The sequence below is a fragment of the Accipiter gentilis genome, chromosome 25 (genome assembly GCF_929443795.1).
Source record: "Accipiter gentilis chromosome 25, bAccGen1.1, whole genome shotgun sequence".
Classification (NCBI taxonomy): domain Eukaryota; kingdom Metazoa; phylum Chordata; class Aves; order Accipitriformes; family Accipitridae; genus Astur; species Astur gentilis.
In genome coordinates this window covers 10,934,935-10,954,593 of record NC_064904.1, presented here as the reverse complement: position 1 = coordinate 10,954,593, position 19,659 = coordinate 10,934,935, and the positions used below count along the sequence as shown (strand labels likewise).

Here is a 19,659-nt window from a genome sequence, read left to right as displayed (position 1 = left end):
CTTGTTTAAGCCTTTAATACTATCCATCCTCCTGGGCTTAACAAGACACGAAACTAGAGGCTTATTTCACTATAAAAGCAACTTCGGAAAGAGGAAGCCCTGCGGTCAATAGGACAAGAAAGTCTCATTTAAGATACTCTAGCTTCTGAATGCATCTCAGCAGCTGTGTAAACACAGGTTACTTTGAGCAAGAGCCAGTTCATTACAAATAGTTCATGCAATGGCATCAGATACCATAGCAGATAACGTCAGGCTTTGTGTCTTACTGCACTGAAGATTTACATTCCAAGGTTCTTGTTACTGGAGGTTAGCTGAACCAGCTGCTGAGCGAGCTGTGTGAAGGTCACCAATATGCTTGAATACTGACTTATTACTTGTTACTCTCTGAAAAGATCATAGGTAGTTTTTCCAGACCAAAAAAATCACCGTAAGAATTTTACTTCCAGAACCAGAGTCAAAAGTCTTGCTACAGATTTTATTTCATATAACGTGATCCATCAAATATCACATCTACCAATAACCATCTAAAGATCTCATTCAATTTTCCTTCGAAGAAATCTAGCCTATCAGCTTTCCAATGCACCGCCCCCTTTCTTTCTAGTCAACTTAATCCATCTAACAACCAGCCTATCCAGGTTACAAAAGTATACAGATGAATACTACATAGAAGACTGACAATTACTACAGCATTACCAGTTAAAACAAATCTTTTCACTCAGTGCAGAGAACTGCAACACCACGTTCATAGAAGCTACGGGGGTCTTCCTTGGTAGCTATTTCGAAGTCAACCGTGAAAATCAGATCAGCACGAGTGAAGTTCAGATAAACTGGTAAAGTAACCTGGGAAAAAGCATGAATATAAAAGAAGAGTTATGCAAGGTAGCTGAAGAACATAAGAAGTTTCTATAATACTCCATGCTATTTATGAGATGGGAATTTAGTCTCAGATAACTCTACTCAAAAATATAAGAAATAAACCAGGCCCAATAAATTCACCTGAAGCACAGCCTTTTTAAGTATAAATTCAAGTTTTGGCCTGAACAGCATTAATATTTTTGGATGGCTCTCCTTCTTATCTAACTATAAAGGAAAGATCTAGTCAGCACTAGGTCTGTTTGCTGCTAGCCTGGAATTTAGGTACTAAGTGACACTGAGAATATTAGAAAGGAACAATTTGATTTGTGGTGCCTGATAAAAGTATCCATAAAGCTTCAGGAAAAAAATTGATCGGTATATCTAATTATGAGAGTTCTTCTTAAAATTATTTTATCAATACTTACAACATTTGCTTTTTTATCAGCATTTGTCTGCTTGATCCAGCGAAGCTGTGTGATGGGCAGTACAGTTGAAATAGCATTTGAAAGTGACAGCTTGTTGTTACTGCATGTAGCTCCCTGAAGCTTCAGGCCTGTAAATTGAAATATGCTTTACAGTTCTAAGAGCTTTCATACATCCAAACATTGCCTCCCTATGCATCATTTAAGGTCCAAGTCCACTAAATGAGAGGTAAGTATTTCATACTGCAAAATAAAGAGGTTGTAGCAGATATACTATCCGATACCGCTCAAATATACACTGACCTGAGTCTTGAGATTTGTTAGCATTATAAGTACATCCCTACTAACTAGTATTAAACTGATCTTTAATAGACACTTTCTGAAGTTGTTTAACTTTTGCAATGGTATGACCTTTTTCATTTGATATAGCCTATTTAATACCAGAAGCTTCTGAAAATATTTTAGAGCAAGGACCCCTTCTTTCTGCTAAGTTTACCTGTGACCCCAAAACTGCATGCATCCAGTACTGCATTCTGTGTAGTTGTAACGTTGACCTCAAGACAGAGTTCTTCAAGGGACCAACTGTTTGCCTGGGCAACATATTGTCTTGTAGCAGTGATATATGCCTCTGGTACAAACAGGCCACCAAGGCACACGTGGATGTTCTATTTGGAGCAGGGGATTTAAAAAAAAAAAAAAAAAAAAAAAAAAAAAAGAGAAAAAGTATATCAGCTTCAATATTAATTAATGATTATCATAAATATTACTTCAGTAACCTATTTACGTTAAGATTTTCCTGCTGCTACTGGAACACTGTGTAACTGCTAAACTGCTTCTTGCTCATAAGGCTACTTCTATCATTCTAAAATACTAAGTTTCTGTAATCTGTATGAACAGTTAGCCTGCTATGCCTCACCATTTTGAGATCAAGAGATACTCAACAGTATTTACAAGCACATTGTACAAGCACTGACTGAAGTTGTTTTGCCTGAGAAACTATTTAGAAGCCTTCATGTGGAGGCTCCATGAAGTAGTTACACAGCTCCACCAATAATCTCTAAAAGAAGTCAGCACAAGATACCTTTAGTTCTTTTGCTCCACCAGAAGCAGCTGCCTGGGAAATATTCTGCAGCTGTTTAATGCGCTCACTGAAGTCAGACACCCACTGAATAACAGTCATACCAGCTGGCACTGTGTAATGAGACCAGCTACGAGGCAAAATACCTGTGAAAAATGTGAACAGAATTAAGTTTTGTTTGAATACATGTTAGAATTACACACTATTTTGACAATTTTCCTTGCAATAGCCATTTAAGACTCGGACCAGGGTATCAGTCAGCCTCTATCATAAAAGGCTCCTTAGTAAATGAATGCACTTTCAAAGATTACAAAGCAGATGGCCTCCAGGCCTACTATTTATTTAAAATGACATCCAGTTACAGAAACCCTGCAACAGCAGCTTCAGTTACACACAGCTATATACTGCAGTAACTGCTCTTCAAGTTTTCACGAAGATTTGAGTTTGTTAGAAAAAACTGAAGAGGTCAAGTATCTGCGTTTCAGGAAATGCTTTTGTTCAAAGCAGACAGCAGATCTTCATGTATTACTAGAAGCAGGATGTCTGTCAAAATTCCACATTTATGTATAATCTCGAAACAGAAATTTAGAGAACTTGAATATTTTCTAGGAGATTTTTATAGGAGTAATATTACTCACTTTGTGGTATAATAACTTTGCTCCATCACAATTCAGACACTGAAAGAATTTAGTAAGATTTCAGCTTAGAAATTAAGCTGCTGATTTAAACTGTACCAGAAAGCCTGTACCATTAGCTATCTGAACTTGAAATCCCAAACAAAACAAACTGGAATTTTAGGCTTGACTCAAAAGTATTGCTTGTATCAAATGGTAAAGTCAGTCCCAATTTTCCTGCCTTTTTTTTTAAGCTGCTGAGCATAATAGCCTCTAACTTACAGAGTACAAGAGGTAAAGAGAGCACTGAGAGATGCTAATTTAAATTACCATACCTTTTACCAGTTCATTTATAAGTGTACGCAAATAGTTGGTTTGTTTCTTTTTTCCTTCACACACTTGAACCACATCTGCAAGGTCCTGACGAACATCCTGAAGCAGCTTAGCTCCCATTTTCACCTCTCTCTCAAAGAATCGGAACAAAGGATCCTGATTGTCAAAACATTGAAAGTAAGTTGCAGATCAAAGTTCTTGCTGGAGAACTGCTACAAAAAGCAATCCCAAAATCCTGGATGCACTGTCCAGTGACACTGTGACTACAAACATTAAACATGAAGATGCAGTCTATGGTGCAGAAAGTGATTGCAGAGACTTGTTTTACAACCGACAATCTCCTCTCCCTTGGAGAAGCAAGAAAGTAGAAGTCTTAGTTGAATAATTAATGCAGACTGCCTGCTGTAGCTCCTTCTAATCAACTTGAGATTCCTTTTCATCAGCACAAAAGGTTCTCACCTACTGTCCCAGAGTAAGTCTTTAGCAGCAGTTGGGCAATCATGGGCACATGCAACTGGGGAGCTTATTCCTGAGTTAGAGCTTAGGGTACTACTGTCCAGACCTCAATAGTTTCCTCCAGCCCTTGCAATTTCTGTTCCCAGTTAGCAGAAGCTGCTGCTCTATCTCTCCTTACTGACCATCACTAAATTTTAGCAGTAATTAATGTGCACTGGCTATAGAGGCAGTATCATAAGTAGCAGTCAGTGTGCTACAAGTACAACAGGCAGCACTTGTTTCTTGGTACCTGATCACAGAGAAGCTTACAAGTGGTACCCTTGACAGACAGTTTGCCATTGTATTTCTTCAAATAATCCCCCGAAGACATAAACCAACTTTTAAGAGCACTTCAAGAAACCCAGCAGGGCATTACATAGCATTGGTACAGGTTCTATTGTCCCCCCCCAAACAGTTTAATCAGCGCTTGCAAATCACAATGCCCTTGTTTCAATGCATCAGAACTTGTGTACTTCCTATGCCCATGTTAGATACAACTTAGTTCTTACCTTAATGTTTTCCACAGTCCGCTTCAGATGGTTTAGAGTTTGTGGGATAAGGTGAAGCCAGTTAGAGGCTGTGGTATGCAGTGTTCTCATCCAGGCTGGGCGACCATCTGATGTAGAATCAGTTCTTGTCTTCTTCTCAGTTTCTGCATAAGCTAGATCATCCTCATCCTCTAGCATCTGCATTTTCAGCATTTTACTTATCATATCTATGCCTAAAACAGAAGACATGCTATTAATCAGAGAAGCAATGGCATCAAGATGAAAACATCCTATTACACGCAAGAACTAGCACTTTTCTTTTTTCCTAGTCTAGACCTAAGATTCAGAACTGCCTAGCTGTAAAGGTGGCTCCAGAGCTGACAACAAAGCTTTCCAGAATCAAGATGGGAGCTTGACTTCTGAGAGGCTGAACATAACTGCTTTTTTAATTCATAAGCTATTGGTCAGTTTTTGGACTACTCGAGTGTCTTACCTTGCAGAAGTTAAACCAACTATGTTGAAGGAGGAGGGGAAAGCTATCAACTCTGCAGCAGGATTTCTATTTCTCTTCTGCTGTTTAGTTTAAATGGTGGCCTAGTAATCTATGCAAGACGTTGTTAAAAGTTCTGGTTTTACCTTGTGTGGTGAGAAGAACTTTCTCTGCATTATTTGGCAGGCCCAGCCATGACGGTGTTTGTGTATCTGGCAGCATCTCAACCCACTGGACAAACTCTTCACGCCTGCAAGTCAGAGTTTTAATATTCATTAGAAGGCTTCCCCTGTTAGAATGGCAAGGTAATTCTTTGCCTGAAACAAATGTTTACACGGCTAAATTCCAGCACAGAGATACAGGATAGGGGGTTTTTTTTTTTTTTTTCTTTTTTGTTTTTTTTTTTTTTTTTTTTTTTTTTTTTTCATTTAAAAAAAGAGAAGCTGTACATAGAGATCAGGATAAAGAAAAAAAATACCTGATTCCATCTGGCATCTGAATATCTTTGTGTCCATCAACTTTGCAAGCCAGTTTGAATTCACTATCAAAACTTAAAGTAGTGAACAGACGTTCCAAGAAAGTGTTTAACAAACGTTGATCAAATTCATTATCAATACGACCTCCATAGATAGACTGTGCCATCAGTGTCTTTAGTGCAGACCAGGGGATTTTATCAGGTGAAATGTTTTGGCGACCCTGTAAGTAAAATGCAATGTAATTAGCAGGAAACAATCCTTTTCACATCTCCTCTGATCGAGGAATCAAATTGAAGAACTAAGTTAAATTGCCATCAGGTTATTTGTGCCTACTCATTTAGCTTACTACATGCTTCCAAGAACAGACTGTTTTACTGAAGATCTTAAGTAATCTAAGTATTACCCATACCTAAGTACACAATACTACTTGCCTTTGCTGTATCATCCAACCATGTGTCTACTGTGTCACAGGCAGATCTCAGATCAGATTCTCCAAATTCATATTTCTTGGACCAACCCAATGGAGCATAGCGCAAGCGCTCTTGGATAATGGCATGGAACCAGGCAAGGAGGAAATATAAACGAGCACGCTCATTTGGAGACTAGGAAGTGCAGAGGGAAAAACCAAAACAACAAAAACCCACAACTGTTACTCAAGTGAACTGATAAAAATCAAAGGCTGCTAAAAAGCTAGAAAAATATCAGCTTTGATGCTAGATTGCTACCAAAACTGAATACATTCTATCAACAGAAGAAGCAACTACTAGTTTACTTCCATGAGAGAAAAAGCATTCTATGTACATCTTAGAAGCTGAGGTTTTATCATCTAAGATAAAATTTTAATGAAAACATTCTTCCATTTTCTTTCATCTACACAAACTGCAGCCTTACCTTGCACATTCTAGAAACTGGAATGCTACTGAAAGTCCTCAGCATGTTTGCCTTTACACCAGGAGGAGGTTCAAACACGAAGATTCGGCCGGCACGTAACAAATTCACTGGCACCTAGAAAAAGATCAATAAACTGAAGTCCAGCTCCTTTAGCATTCGCTAAATTAAATGCCTCTAACAGTACAGTTTGCATTAGCTTCAAAACCTCATTGTAAGCACACACAGTAAAGTCCTGCCTTTCTTTTGCAGGGTAGGGGAAGCAGCAAAAGGAATGGTATAAAGTTTTCAGCTACAATTAAGTTATCAAAAACCAAGGCTAGTAACCACCCTGACAAGCATGTATTCTCCTTTTGCTTTACTGCAGAAAGGCAGACATGAGAAAACCTTCCCCAGGTAGTAGCACTCTTGGCTCTGCAAGCTGGTTACTCTATCAGAGAATCAAATTTCAAATCAACATTACCTTTGGATTAATCTCCATGGTAAGGAAGAGTCTGAAGCAAGCATGGGGTTGTAGGGAATGTAGCTTCTTCTCTAGCTGCATGAGCCAGCCAGGAGCCAGGTGAACGTTCTTCAGCATTACCCATCTGTGAAGTTTTGAAACAGAACAAGTGCTTTTTAGCGTACAGCTTAGGGATCCTGGCTATAATCACCATAAAGAGTAACAGAATATGGTATCAATGCTACAGATTTTCCTCCCTTTTAAACCTGTCTTCTACACAGAATCAGTTACTGTATACTGTAAATGGGCTAACTTTCCTGTTTTGCAGATACAACCTATTTCTCTTGAAAATATTTAAATCAAAGAGAAGTTGTGAACAGCTATGCTGAAGTTATTACAAATTTCAGTTCAGAAGATAGTCCCAGGTTTTTTTACTCATAGTTTTACCCATTAACCAATAGATTACTTCCCCCTTCCCCTGTTTACCTTTCTACTAGGCAGTATTCTAGCTACAAAGGAGATAGAACTTACCTTCCAGATTTCACTGCTGTGTTTATTGCTTTATCTGCCTGGTTAAACCCTTCAGCAGAACCTAAAAGACAGAGAGGTTGCTAAACCTCTTACTGCTAACAATTTCATTTATGCTTAGATGATGAAATAAGGTATGTTCTTACCAATAGCAATAGAGGTAATCTGTGTATTCTGCTCAGCTGCAAGGTCTTCAACATGACCACTGGCATCATAACCAGGCACTGAACACATCAGCACAGGGGTATTAGGTTTCACCTGTTGTCCGAGAAATTTAGAAGGATACAAATCAGTCACTACATGAATACGAGAATGCAGTAAGCTCAGTCCTTCTTCACTCTGTCTAGCTAAAGACATTACGCTACTCTTAATTTTACATTAACAAATAGGAAAACAATCCACTCCTCATACCATGGGAAGAAGGATGAGTGGAAGAAATGTTCCAGAGGATAGCTTTACTCACTATAAAACTCATGCAAGGTGACGCTAAGCATTACCTCAGGATTTTAGCCTTTCAAAAACAAGCAGGTTACCTCTGTATCTACAATGTGTGTCAGATCTAAAGGCTGCTCCATAATGGACATGAAAGACTCTCCAAGATTTGTTGAAACAAAGGTATGTGCCATTGCCAACAAACGATCTGGACGGAAGGCCTGGATCAGAAGCAAGCGATGGATGGCTTGTCCAATAGGAGCTGAGAAGAGGAGACAGGATTAAATGGAAAGGTAAGAAAACCATCCTCAACATCTTCCTCTCTTCCAACTCTCTGTTCAATTTTTCCCATCTTGTTCTGAAGACCAGATATTTAGAAACTCAATTATCGCTTTGTAAGATCTGTTGCAACATCTTAATGGAATGCTTATATTCTGTCTTCACTTTGACAGTCCAAAGAAACGTACCATCTTCAGTTGGTTTGTTTTCTGCGACATTTTAATTACCTGCTCAATTGCTCATGTTGTGAGCCCTTTAAAAGCCTACCTTGGCAAGATGCTTTTGCATTCTACTGAAATGCTACTGGTTTACAAAATCTACACTCTAGAAGAATTGCCATGAAGTGATTTTAACTTTCAGGGACAATAGATCTCTTCACATCTTCTCACTCATTCAATAATCTGCTGTTCTGCTAGACTTCGAAGTATCGTATACTTGTCTAGCATGGATAGGATAGCTGACCTAGAGTTGCTTCAGTTAATGGTCAAGCAGCTTTACAGTAGCTAGTAAACACAAGCTTACAATCCTTAATTTAGAAAGCCACCTCCAGGAATGAGCCCTGAATGATCACAGATGTCAAACACTTCCTAACATTACCCTTCGGACAGGGGAGCAACTGTAAGGCAACAATTACCCTTAAGTTCTAACTCTTAACAAATTAGCACTAACAACTAATGCAGCAAGAATTAATACTTCATGCTTAGATACAACTGCAGGAAGAAACATTCTAGTAGACCAGCCCTGTCCTCAGAAAATCTGTGTCTTGTTTAAAGTATTGAGCTGTTTCCAGATTTGCAATGACTAAGGTTAATCCAAACTATTATGTAATCTAATGAGATTGTAGAAATACGTTTCATCCTTGGTGGAAGACTAGATCACAGGTTAAGGTGCAGGAACCAAGTGTAGTAACTACTGCTTATAAAAGTTTGCTTTTAAAACCAAAACAAGCCAACAAACAAACAAACCCACAGAACCAAACCCACCAGACCTGAGGTTCTTTCACAATCCCAACTTTATCATCTTCCCAGGCATTAAGGTCCAAATTAAAGTTCTACTTTAGAATTGCTTTAAAATCATAGTAGTTGTACTTAGATTAGTACAGTAGGATTGGTTTGGACACTAGTGCAATAACTTACTTGCAGGTTTTTCTTCAGTCCAAAGGTATGGTACAGTCTGCTCTGGTGAACTGCTATCCAGCCAGATACAGAATTGCTATATTGAAAGAAAATGCAAAAAAAACTTGAAATGGAGTTTCATGGCAGCAAAAATCTGCTGCAAGGTGCAGGTCCTGTTCATGGTACAAGAGATGTTCAATCTCAGCCTTAAAATCTAGAATTTCATGTACTGCAGAAGTGTTCAGCTACATACCAACTTTCAGTAGGAAACAAAGATTGCTAGGGTGGGGTTGAACTTGGTACAGTCCAAACTCTACTAGCCTTGGTTTGGATTTGCAAACAGATCTTAAAAAATTCTAATGAGTAGCTAAATGTTTAAACAACGATATGCACAAGTTCGTAAGATTTTTCCCATTTAATGCTCATACCTTATCATCTACCTTTAGAATAAAAATTTAGATTGAGTACCAGATGAAGCATTTGAGCTTCCATCTATGAGTAAGTCTTGAGAAATAAGTCAGGGCTAACACTATTAAACAGAAGCACTATTATATTAACAGAATTAAGTCAAGCATTAAACTTAGCCCCAAATATTGTCCAACACTCAACATAGTTCAGTCTTTTCCAAGGCTTATAGACATGTATGGTTTAAGTGTTTCATATACATAAATGATTTGAATGTTTCCCTGAGCAAGACTGTAACTTGACCACCACTTTTATTAAGTTCTCGACTCATTTTTCTTCAATGAATTTCTCCAAGTTCTGTTTTTTAAAAAACAAAAATCCACATCTAAAAGTCAAACTATGCTTTGTCTATTATGCTTTCTTTAGATGTGTCCAATCATTTCAATGATATGCCCTAATTCTGCATCGCCTCCACCACCGATTCTACATATCTGTACCAAGTCCCAGTCCAAGCTATACGTCATTTTACCCCAGGTTGAAGAGTTTGAGGAAAATTAGCGACACAGCAAGTGAATTCAACTTTAAATATAAAAACTAGGCAGGGCAACCAAACAGGTACTATTTGAGATATGGACATATTTTGGAACATACAGTTTCACAGTCAGAGGACACGTGTATTCTTGGAACACTTCAGTCATGAGAAGGAGCAGAGTGTTCAGCAGCTAAGCACTATCCAAATTTATTCAAAATAGTAATGTCCAAGAGCCCACCATTATGATGTTATGTATAGCTAGGGCTGCTCCCCACTACTGCATAATTATTTCACAATAGCAATACAGTAAAAGACACACAGTATTGCACTTTCTGCCACCACAGGAACCAAAGCTGATCGCAAAGTTAGATGAATGGTGAAGCTGCTTCCAAGGTTGAGCGATGAACAATGCTGGTATTTACAACTCAAGTTTCATAGCTGGATTACAAATGAAGTAAGAACATTCATTTCCACAACTAGTCAATCTGTAAGGCTTCCCTTCTTATACTAGAAGAGCTTGCTTGTAAGCGTGAAGCTCTTGAAGAAGACACCTAAAAAGCTTAACCAGATAGTTTAGTGCAGAAACAAACCCTAGCCAACACCTACCTCATCAGCCTGAACTTTTGAAACAAGGTCCTTAAATGCCGGAAGGCAGCTCAACCTCATCATCGCTTCTGTTTGCTCTACAGTCAAACCATTGATTTTGGGGAGAGATGCAGTGTTTAGTACAATCTCCTTCCCTCTCAAGAAGTGCTGGAATTCTGCATCATATGTAGGCTCCCTAATGTAAGGGAAAAGAAGTCTTTAGCTAGGTGCCTTCCAGACATCCCTCCCTTTTACAACTAAAGTGAAGCTAGAAAACAAATGTTTACCCAATAGTGCCTTTCAGTTTAATCCGGGCCAACAACATAGCAAATGTTATATGATCTTGATGCAGCATGCCACGTGCCACTCTGTTGAAAGCCACCTACCAAAAAAACAGTGAAGTTAGCAGCATAAGAGGCCTTGAACTCCAACCCTTCAAAATGATGAAAGAATTACATTTACTGATTAAAAAACTGAACCTGAAAGAGATCCTTTGTGATGATTGAGAGACGCTGAGTATGGTCTGTAATTCCCTTCAGGTTCGGATTCTCATACAAGACATTGTGATAGATGTCCAAGAAAAACTGGAGAGAGTACTGGTACAGGAAATGTATCTGAAAGACACAAGAATTTGGCTTTTCTCTCTGGAGTCCTGCTGTTTGATAGTCAATGGCTTATGCCTACCAAACTGCAATATGGTAGCCAGGGCTGGAATTAGGCAGTGCCTATTTAGCTTTGAACAGTAAATATATGAAGCTTCTGGTAGGAAGAACAACTCATCCTACCTGTTTCAGTGACTCCATAGTAAAGTAGATACTGCTGCATGCTGTAGAAAGAGGCAAGTACTGCTGAGAAACAGTCTCCACTTCTTGCATGACAATATCAGTCTCTTCTACTTTCCTGGTGACCTCTGCTGCTTCCTTTTTCAGGTTCTCAAGAGTAGTAATGATGGTGTCATCATCCAGGATACGTCCCTTCACTTCATTAAGTGCTTGTAGCAGGGATTTTTCTAACTGACGCAAGCGTAGCTGAAATTCACCTTAATTAGAAGAAAAATTAGGTTACATATTTTATAGGAGTGTTTGTTTCTAAGAATTATATGAATTGTGTATGCTTTCCCATTGGACATCCTGAAAAAGCAAGAGTATCAGCTATAAAGATATTTCATTATGTATTTCTACAGCTACAGTAAAGCCATTGTATTCTTTTACAACAGGAGGAAGTTACTTTAATTTTGGTAAGCATACCCTGAAGCTTGAGCAGGTCAGAGCGTTTTTCATCAACATCTGGTCTTTCAGCTTTCAGGACTTCATTTAGACACTGGCTCTGTAAGCTGCTGCGAGTTACTGTAAAGTTCACAAATGTAACACGAGAGCAGAGATCCGGTGGGAATTCAACCTATCACAGGAAACACAAAAAATTTTCTCAGCTCTCTGACATCCTATTTCTACAAACAGGACAGCCTTTTGTTTTACTTACTGTTGGATCTCTGGTAGAGAGGAAGATAACGAAGGATGGTGACAAATCAATATCTTGGTCTCCCAGAGTAATCAGAACTCTGCCTCCAGTTCTCCGGACTTCACGATTCAGAACAGGATTCAGAACTGGATCATAGCTCTCCACATCCTATAAGCAGAGATGTGTTAAGAGATTCTGTTGCTTGCAACTGTCTCAAACTAAAAATCCTGGTTCAACTGGGGCTTAAAGCTCTGGTAAGCAAGCAATTTGCAGTTGGTTTGGAATACAGATCATGTTCAGAACATTTTTCCGCTTTAGATTTGTAGTTGAGCTACACAAGCACAGAATTTGGGCTATTAGCATACAAAATCTCAGAAGGGGAGTATTATTAATGGTTGTAATTGTGTTAGTTCTAATCCATAAGCCCTATCCTAAGCAGCACAAACAACAGTTACTAATTTTGTCTATGAGCTAATCCCTTGTCTTCCCATTTCCATACGAAGAAACGAAAAATATATTCATCTGAAGTGAAAGTCAACTATTCCTACAGTTGCCTATTTCTTTGTATTACCGAAACTTACTCCTGCTACTCAGAGTACATTTAATTCTAGATAACTAGCTGTTTTAGGTGCTATTATCTATGACAAGAGATAGCATATGGAAACAAAGAAACAGACAAACAGGTTGCATGTCATTTTATAGAGTGGAGGTAAAGAAAGATAATTTCAAAATAAAAGCATTTGATCTTGAAATGGTGGGAAAAGGAAATATGTTCTTTTGATTGTGTATCTCACTAATTGTATTTTTCTCAGGTCTAACACCTTGCATATCACTCTGTACTAGTTCACTTATTAAAATATGGTTTGAAAATAAGAGTCATTTGCATCCTACTAACAGAACAATTGCAAACTTTTCTAGTACACAGGGCAAAATTCAAGAATTTTAAACAGTTTTTACACGATCATGCAACTAACCTGGACTAGAAGTGGGTTACCAAATCTCAAGGCACTTTCCAAGTTCTTCCTGAAAGCGTCATCCAAGAAACTAGTACGAGTTATCTTACGGTCTTTATATTCATTCATGATAAACTCTGTAGCTTGCCCAGAGGGATCAATGATCAATGGATACCTAAGTTAGTAATAAAACACTTTCATTATTTGGGTTTTAACTGCAGACAGCCTCTAAGCAGTTTTACAAATTTAGGTTGCATTATTAGTCTCAACTCTAAAAGCTTGTATATTGAAGAAGTTGGCCAGGTTCAATGACTTATTTCAGTTCAGAGTTTTGAAAGGTAAGTCTGTACTGGGCAACAAAACAACTTCATTTCAAGCCAACTTGTTTTAACAGCTAAGCATAACAAAAAAGGCAAGCAAAGACAAATGAGAGTTTTTATGTTTACAACCAGTTGAGAAGCTTTTACAAACATTAGAAGCTCTCACAACAGTGAAATAGCGCGTTGAAAGAATTACTGTGATTCTTTGATAGGTGCAAAACCCTGCCGACCACAAGAACGTTACTTTAGAATTCTACATCTTAGAATGAAATACCTATTAAACCGCTTGAGCATGATGGCATTCTCAGTGCACAGGTCGTCTGCAGGCAGAGAACTTGCTTGCCAGCGAAGCCGCTCATCTGCATTGGAAAGGTACTCTGTCCTTGCAATGTCTGTACGGAACTGCAAGAAGTACATAGAGTTAATATTTGACTAGAGATTCTCCAACTAGCTGGTGAAGATGTTTTGAGTAAATGCAGCTCTACAAGGTATTCTTTTCCGATAGCTCCATTCTTTACTTAGCAATCTTAAAGCTTCTTTTAACTGTTGCAGTAAATTGATTTGCAGTTAACTCATGACTGTATCTTTACCTGGATATTTGCTTGCTGCAAATGGTGAGACCACGTAGTGAACAGATTCTGACGCATCTGCTGATCAAAGTAGCCAGCATAGGCAATAAAAGCTCCTGAAAGTAAGCAGTCTCCTGCAATAGTAGACATCTGGTTCTTGAAAGTTTCACTTGTCTTCTCCCATCTTTCACGTTCAGCAGAAAGACTCTTCAGAAGAGCTGTGCTACGGTTTACCTAGAAATAAGTGAAGTAGACTCTTTAGATGACAGATTTTTATAGTATTACAAGTCTCTCAGGACACTTAAATATTGACTCAAGGCCCAAGTTAAATTTAAAAGCTTGGAATGAAATTAAAGTTGTATTTCTTCACTTCAGTGTTAATTTATTATGTTGTTTTTAACTGTTATCTTGATGAACTTAAAGGTGCTAAGTACTAGCATAGTAGTGACATGGTAATGATTAGATCAAGTACATAGAGGAATTCTCCCCATGCCGCACTCTCCAGTCCAGTTAAGACATTACAATTTCACTACAACCATCTGTTTCCAAACACTTTCTACTTATTTTAAGCTTATTTTTACGTGAACTGTCTTGTTAATTGACTAGCTACATGAGTTGAGATTTCTAACTCCAGCCAGGTTTCAGTAGCCTAAGAAGCTTCATGACATCCAGAGATGAAACAGACAGCTCAAATGTGGTACACAGAGGAAGCACCCAAGTCTGGTCACAAGTTTGAAGAATGGTTCAGTTCCCAACTGTCAAAAATCAAAGAATGGAAAATTACTGATATACAAGTCTTACTTTTGCTTCCACAGCAGCCAAGTCTGCCTTAATAGCTTGAGCCTCCGAAATCAGTACTGCATATTCTTCTTTGTAACGGGCAATACTGGCCTCAAGATCACGAATCATCTGCTCCACTTCATTTGCTTTCTGTTGGTTGTCTTTGGCATCATCCTCCAGCTTCTGCAGTTCATTGCGTAGCGGTTCCACTCTTTTCAACATATCAGCATAGTTCAGCTGTGAACAGTAAATAAGACCTTTTTACTTTCTAAAGTGACATGTGTTAACAAGAACCACAGCACTCAGGTATATACTATCAACTGCATCTTTTTAAGCTTAGGTACTTATGACCTGTGTGAGAATTAATATGCTTAATATACACATTATTAATATACACATTAAGTAGCGTATAGCACCGTTTTGCATAAATACTTGACTGTGTGTCTATGCCAGTACTGTGCTAATCTGCCTTTCTTAGTAAAGAATTGAGCATAGCTAAGCCACAGAACAATGAGGATATGGCCTATTAGAAAGATTCAAACTAAATAGCCTCTCTACGTCATGCCATTCACAAGCAGGCACAGTTTTAACAAGCCAAGCATTCTGCTGTATTGAACCAACAGCAAGTAAAACCATTCTTGGATATGTCAGTCTGGGGGCATCTTCCCAAAAGCCTATTCCTTTAGAAAACTAGTCAAGTATTTAAAAGTCTGCCTAAAAGTCTTTGACAGAGCTGCCTGTGAGTGTGCCCCACTCTGAGGCAAGACAAAAACTTATGCAGTCTCTATTAAGAGGATTGCATTACATTTTCCAGTTGAGAACTCTCCTGTCCTGTAGAATGACACTACATACAGCAAGGATCTGCTACTGTTTACGGTAAACCTTAAGTTTCTCGGTGCAAAAGCTGTGTAACAATTAGCCATTAGTCTGGCACAGTACTACAGAGCCCATGATCACTCATCTGAACCATCTACAGATTTCTTTGAAACAAAATATTTTGCACTATTTAGTTGAATAGAGGCAAGTTCAGAGCCTTTAGACATGGTTATATGTCTTCAGGCTCATTCTTTTTACCTTGTGTCTGTTTCCCCTGACTTTAAAGTACTGACTTTACCTGTGCAATGGCCCATTTCACCATAGGTCCACAGGCCAGTGATGCTCTGTTTACAATTTCATAGTTGTAACTTGGATTTGACAGATAGTTTTTCTTCATCTTCTCCCGGATGGCATCACTGCAAGGGAAAAGTTTTTAAAGATAGCATGAGTACACTGTCTGTCAGCACACAGGTGTTCAGTATCCCATTATCTTGCCTGCCTTCCACAGCCAACATGAACATTTCCTAGCAGTTTTGCTGACTGGTAGCTGGGATGTTTTAATTAGCTCAAGATGTTTCAGAAATTACAGCTTATGGGTGATAAAAGGCATTTAACAAGATTTAAGATTAGTCACTCACAAATTGCTTAACTCTGCTCAGAAAAATTTGGAGTTGGAAGGGAATTCAGGTGTCTCTAGTCTGACCTTCCCCTCAGATCCAGAACCAGCTAGGTCAGCCTGGATAAAGCCCTCGGCAACCTGGTCTGTTATTGCTGCAAAACTACTTTCAACTAACAAGGTGGCTTTGGACAGCAACACACTGCTTTGTAACCACACCTTGAAGTTACTCAACAGCAGCTGTTTTGTCTCAGTTTGCATGATGTACCTTTGCTTCACTAGTCTGTTTCCTATACCATCTACACATTCACTACATGCAGGAATAAATCAGTCTCAAAAGAAGTGCTACCAAAGCAATTACACAGAGAAAAGTCCAGTTAAGACCCTCCATAGCTTTGTAAATAGTTTATTCATATAAATATGTCACACTTACCTGATTTCCTCAGCAGAGAAGTTAACAATGGTTGGAATGAAGTTCTCTCTCATGATGATGGAACGTATTTGTTTCCAGTCAGTTGTACTTTCACCTAGTAATAGGCAGATGGACTCCAGTGCTAGCTTAACTGCTGCAGGTGGATTAGCCATAGAACGGACCTCTACCAGGTGCTGTTTCTTTATTGACTTCACAGCTAACCAGTGCCAGAAAAATGATGAATGTTGATCGAGAAGAAAACAAACAGTTAGCAAAGTCCATTAAAATACCTTGGATTTGTAAAAATGCTTCAAGATTCTCAAAAGGAATTTGAGGTTATCAGAGAAGCAGATATTAGTGGATAACATTCAAACTACTGTATCACAAGATAAACTTCTGTGAATGTCAACTTGCCAACTGGCCACAGGCAACTTATTCTGCTACCTAAATATGATTCACTTAAAGCAGCGATTCCTCTATCCAGTTTAACAAATGAACAGCTTGACTGTACACTGCCTGTGCAGCAATAAGGCATCAGTAGCCTTTCTGATTATGAGCCTTCTTTATGAATACATAGACTGAATAAATAACTACAGCTGGTCTGCCAGAAACTAAGCCACAAGCCATAAAAAGAGTATCAAGCATCAGATCAGTACTACAAACAGCACAAAATCACAGCTCAAAGACTAGGAATTTCTTCAACACTGTTTAGCTCCATGCTAAGAGCCTTCACTTTTGTTAAACAGGAACAACTCAGACCACACCAAAACACATTCCCATAAACTCCAGTTTTAGATCCAAGACTATAGTGTGATCTCTTCACATGCTAACATACCATTCTGAGCTTCAATGACAGCAGGCTCCACCTTGTCAAGATCTTCTTTCACACTCATCTGCTTGTCTGCAATGACCTCCTGCTGCTTGTGCAGCTGTTCCTGAATCTCCTGGCTCATGACCTAAAAGGAAATTTTACAGACAAAATACTGCTTTTTAGAAGCTGGAACTTCTTCCAGTGTTTGCTCTGCAGGCTGTTTCATAAATAAAAATATTTACTACGCACAGAGATTTAACAAAGATTTTTACCTTTTTCTTCTCAGCTTCCTGCTGATCTTTCACCATCTTTTTCAACTTGTCATTGGCTGCTGCATTCTTCACTTCCAGTTCCTGACTCTTTATTCTTAGGTCACGCCGCAATTCTTCCACCTAAGATAGATTGTAAGATGGGAGAGAGAATTCATATTAAGTACAGAGATATATTTAATCACTCTGGCCTTATAGAGGGCAAAATTTTAAAGATAAGTACCTGATCAACTGTTTCCTTGATTTTTCTAAGACCAACATTCAAATGCATTTGCTGTTCCTCCAATTCACTTCGTTTCTCATTGAACAAGTTGGCATAATGGTTGATGAAGTCTAAATAGTGGCGTGGTGTGATTGCCATGGTTCTGCCTCCTCGTTTTGCCAGACGAGCATTAGCCTTTAGGGAAGAAAAAGTTGTAGATTATGCATTGTTTTTATATCTATTTGGATGCCAAAGATCATACTTTTTAGGAAACCGATGCATGATGCTGTGGCCTAGAGATCAGTGTAAGTTAAGCAGTGTAATAATAACATACCTGATGAAGCGTCTGATGAACAAACACACAACTATTAACAATAGCTTCCCTGTGAGATGGTGGTTGTGGTAGCTTATCATACACAACTGGCATGTAATCGGGCACAATATAATTTGGTTTCTCAAGATCCATTTTGCTTGTGAACTCTTTGCCAACTTGGTACAGCGCCTCAGTTGACCAGTCTCCAAACCAGTTCAAGACACACCTGAAATACAAAGCATTTGTGAAGATGTCCCAAAAAGTACCTTTGTTAACAGTACTTGTAATACGTGTTGGAATATACAGCAATTACCTGTTGAAGAGCGCAGGAGAGGTAGCTGCCCTGTCCTTCAGGCCCTCAGAAGATGGATTCATAGTGAACACAACATGGAGATTGCGAATAACTTGGCTGGTGAACCATTTGTAGAGTTCCTCATGTGAATCTAACATTAAACCTTCTTTCTGTGCTCCTTCTTTACACTGAGTCATGAGGGTGGCATATTCATCTCCTTCAAAGAGACCAGGAACCTAATTCAAAAGATCGCTTTGTTGTAGCTTATAGTTGTAAAAAGGTGCTTTAAGTATTTATTTAGTATATTCTTACCTCTCCATTGGCTAGGAGAGTGTTCATTCTCTCCAGGAATCCAGAATCCAACACATTTGACTCATCCATTATAAAAGCTATTTTTTCATTTTTACAGCCAGAACGTCTCAATACTGTCCTAAGGTCTTCATCAAAATCTTCACCTGTATATTTTCTGTGAACCTGGTAAGATTTAACATTGGTTATTAACATTTCGGTTTAGCTTTTAATGGCATATTTTAGCAGTCAATATTTAAGAAATTAAGAGTTTTGACTAACAGGGTTTTTTAAGTTAAACTGGCATACCAACCTTAATTTGGTAGACACTCAAACCGTTCATCCAGGCAACAAATCTTGAGAGGGTTGTTTTCCCTGCTCCACTGACTCCAATAAGCAGCAAGTGACCCTGTGGCTGACGGAAGATTCTGGAAAAGAACATAACCAAGTATGTTTGATAAGTGTTATCAACTTACTAAAGCTTTTCCTTGAACACCTAAACTTCAAGTTAGTACTAAAACTGACACACCTTTCCAGACAGGATCCTGCTGTCTGGAGGCCAGCAGTATATCATCTATGGACAAAAATAGGATCATGCTCCATTCTTATTTACTCTGTACTCAGGCGACTCTGTTTTAGAAAAAGTCTCTAAATACTATTTATACAAGCAGCAACTAAGTCTCAACTTACCGGTCAATTCTTAACACATGATCCAAGACTTCATTGAACAAAACAAGTGGTACATCAAGTTCTTCTTCATAAAAGACTTTAAGCCTAGCTTTCACATAGTCTCTTAATTCTTCTTGATCCACTGGAATATAATCCTAAAAGAATCAGCCAATAGAGTATGGAATTAAAGATTAAGGGAATTTTGCTTAGGGATCAACTTATGAGTAGATGAAAGCAGAACTATTAGAATGCTTAAAGTAGCAATCCTCTACAAAAGCTTAAGAATGCTGTACTCATTTAACTTGCACAGGAACACGTTCACAGCCTAGAGTGCCACAGATGGCGGCATGGGCTTTAAACACTGTACCTACCGAACCTACCATAGGTTGAGTCTGTGCTGCCAGTCACCAAAGAGACTGGGAAGTAGCATGACA

At 38.6% G+C, this 19,659-nt stretch overlaps 1 protein-coding gene across 1 annotated transcript in view; it reads right to left on the bottom strand.

The window, feature by feature from the left end:
* Positions 1 to 461: 461 nt before the first annotated feature.
* The window catches only part of DYNC1H1 (dynein cytoplasmic 1 heavy chain 1), a 46,763-nt gene continuing 27,565 nt past the window's right edge, over positions 462 to 19,659 (bottom strand). Inside the window, exons 44-78 of the mRNA XM_049829073.1 lie at positions 19,247 to 19,380; positions 18,870 to 18,984; positions 18,581 to 18,742; positions 18,290 to 18,504; positions 17,998 to 18,202; positions 17,685 to 17,858; positions 17,465 to 17,584; positions 17,217 to 17,337; positions 16,403 to 16,598; positions 15,652 to 15,769; positions 14,559 to 14,774; positions 13,779 to 13,991; positions 13,463 to 13,590; positions 12,890 to 13,043; positions 11,937 to 12,083; positions 11,705 to 11,855; positions 11,243 to 11,496; positions 10,937 to 11,071; positions 10,745 to 10,839; positions 10,479 to 10,653; positions 8,957 to 9,032; positions 7,643 to 7,803; positions 7,256 to 7,367; positions 7,113 to 7,173; positions 6,603 to 6,726; positions 6,143 to 6,256; positions 5,683 to 5,853; positions 5,254 to 5,471; positions 4,922 to 5,025; positions 4,307 to 4,518; positions 3,305 to 3,458; positions 2,359 to 2,501; positions 1,774 to 1,942; positions 1,281 to 1,408; positions 462 to 840 (exon numbers count right to left, since the gene is read on the bottom strand). Coding sequence (XP_049685030.1) covers positions 712 to 840; positions 1,281 to 1,408; positions 1,774 to 1,942; positions 2,359 to 2,501; positions 3,305 to 3,458; positions 4,307 to 4,518; positions 4,922 to 5,025; positions 5,254 to 5,471; positions 5,683 to 5,853; positions 6,143 to 6,256; positions 6,603 to 6,726; positions 7,113 to 7,173; positions 7,256 to 7,367; positions 7,643 to 7,803; positions 8,957 to 9,032; positions 10,479 to 10,653; positions 10,745 to 10,839; positions 10,937 to 11,071; positions 11,243 to 11,496; positions 11,705 to 11,855; positions 11,937 to 12,083; positions 12,890 to 13,043; positions 13,463 to 13,590; positions 13,779 to 13,991; positions 14,559 to 14,774; positions 15,652 to 15,769; positions 16,403 to 16,598; positions 17,217 to 17,337; positions 17,465 to 17,584; positions 17,685 to 17,858; positions 17,998 to 18,202; positions 18,290 to 18,504; positions 18,581 to 18,742; positions 18,870 to 18,984; positions 19,247 to 19,380 — 5,304 coding nt within the window. The 3' untranslated portion in view covers positions 462 to 711. The remainder of the gene's footprint in view (positions 841 to 1,280; positions 1,409 to 1,773; positions 1,943 to 2,358; positions 2,502 to 3,304; positions 3,459 to 4,306; positions 4,519 to 4,921; positions 5,026 to 5,253; positions 5,472 to 5,682; positions 5,854 to 6,142; positions 6,257 to 6,602; positions 6,727 to 7,112; positions 7,174 to 7,255; positions 7,368 to 7,642; positions 7,804 to 8,956; positions 9,033 to 10,478; positions 10,654 to 10,744; positions 10,840 to 10,936; positions 11,072 to 11,242; positions 11,497 to 11,704; positions 11,856 to 11,936; positions 12,084 to 12,889; positions 13,044 to 13,462; positions 13,591 to 13,778; positions 13,992 to 14,558; positions 14,775 to 15,651; positions 15,770 to 16,402; positions 16,599 to 17,216; positions 17,338 to 17,464; positions 17,585 to 17,684; positions 17,859 to 17,997; positions 18,203 to 18,289; positions 18,505 to 18,580; positions 18,743 to 18,869; positions 18,985 to 19,246; positions 19,381 to 19,659) is intronic.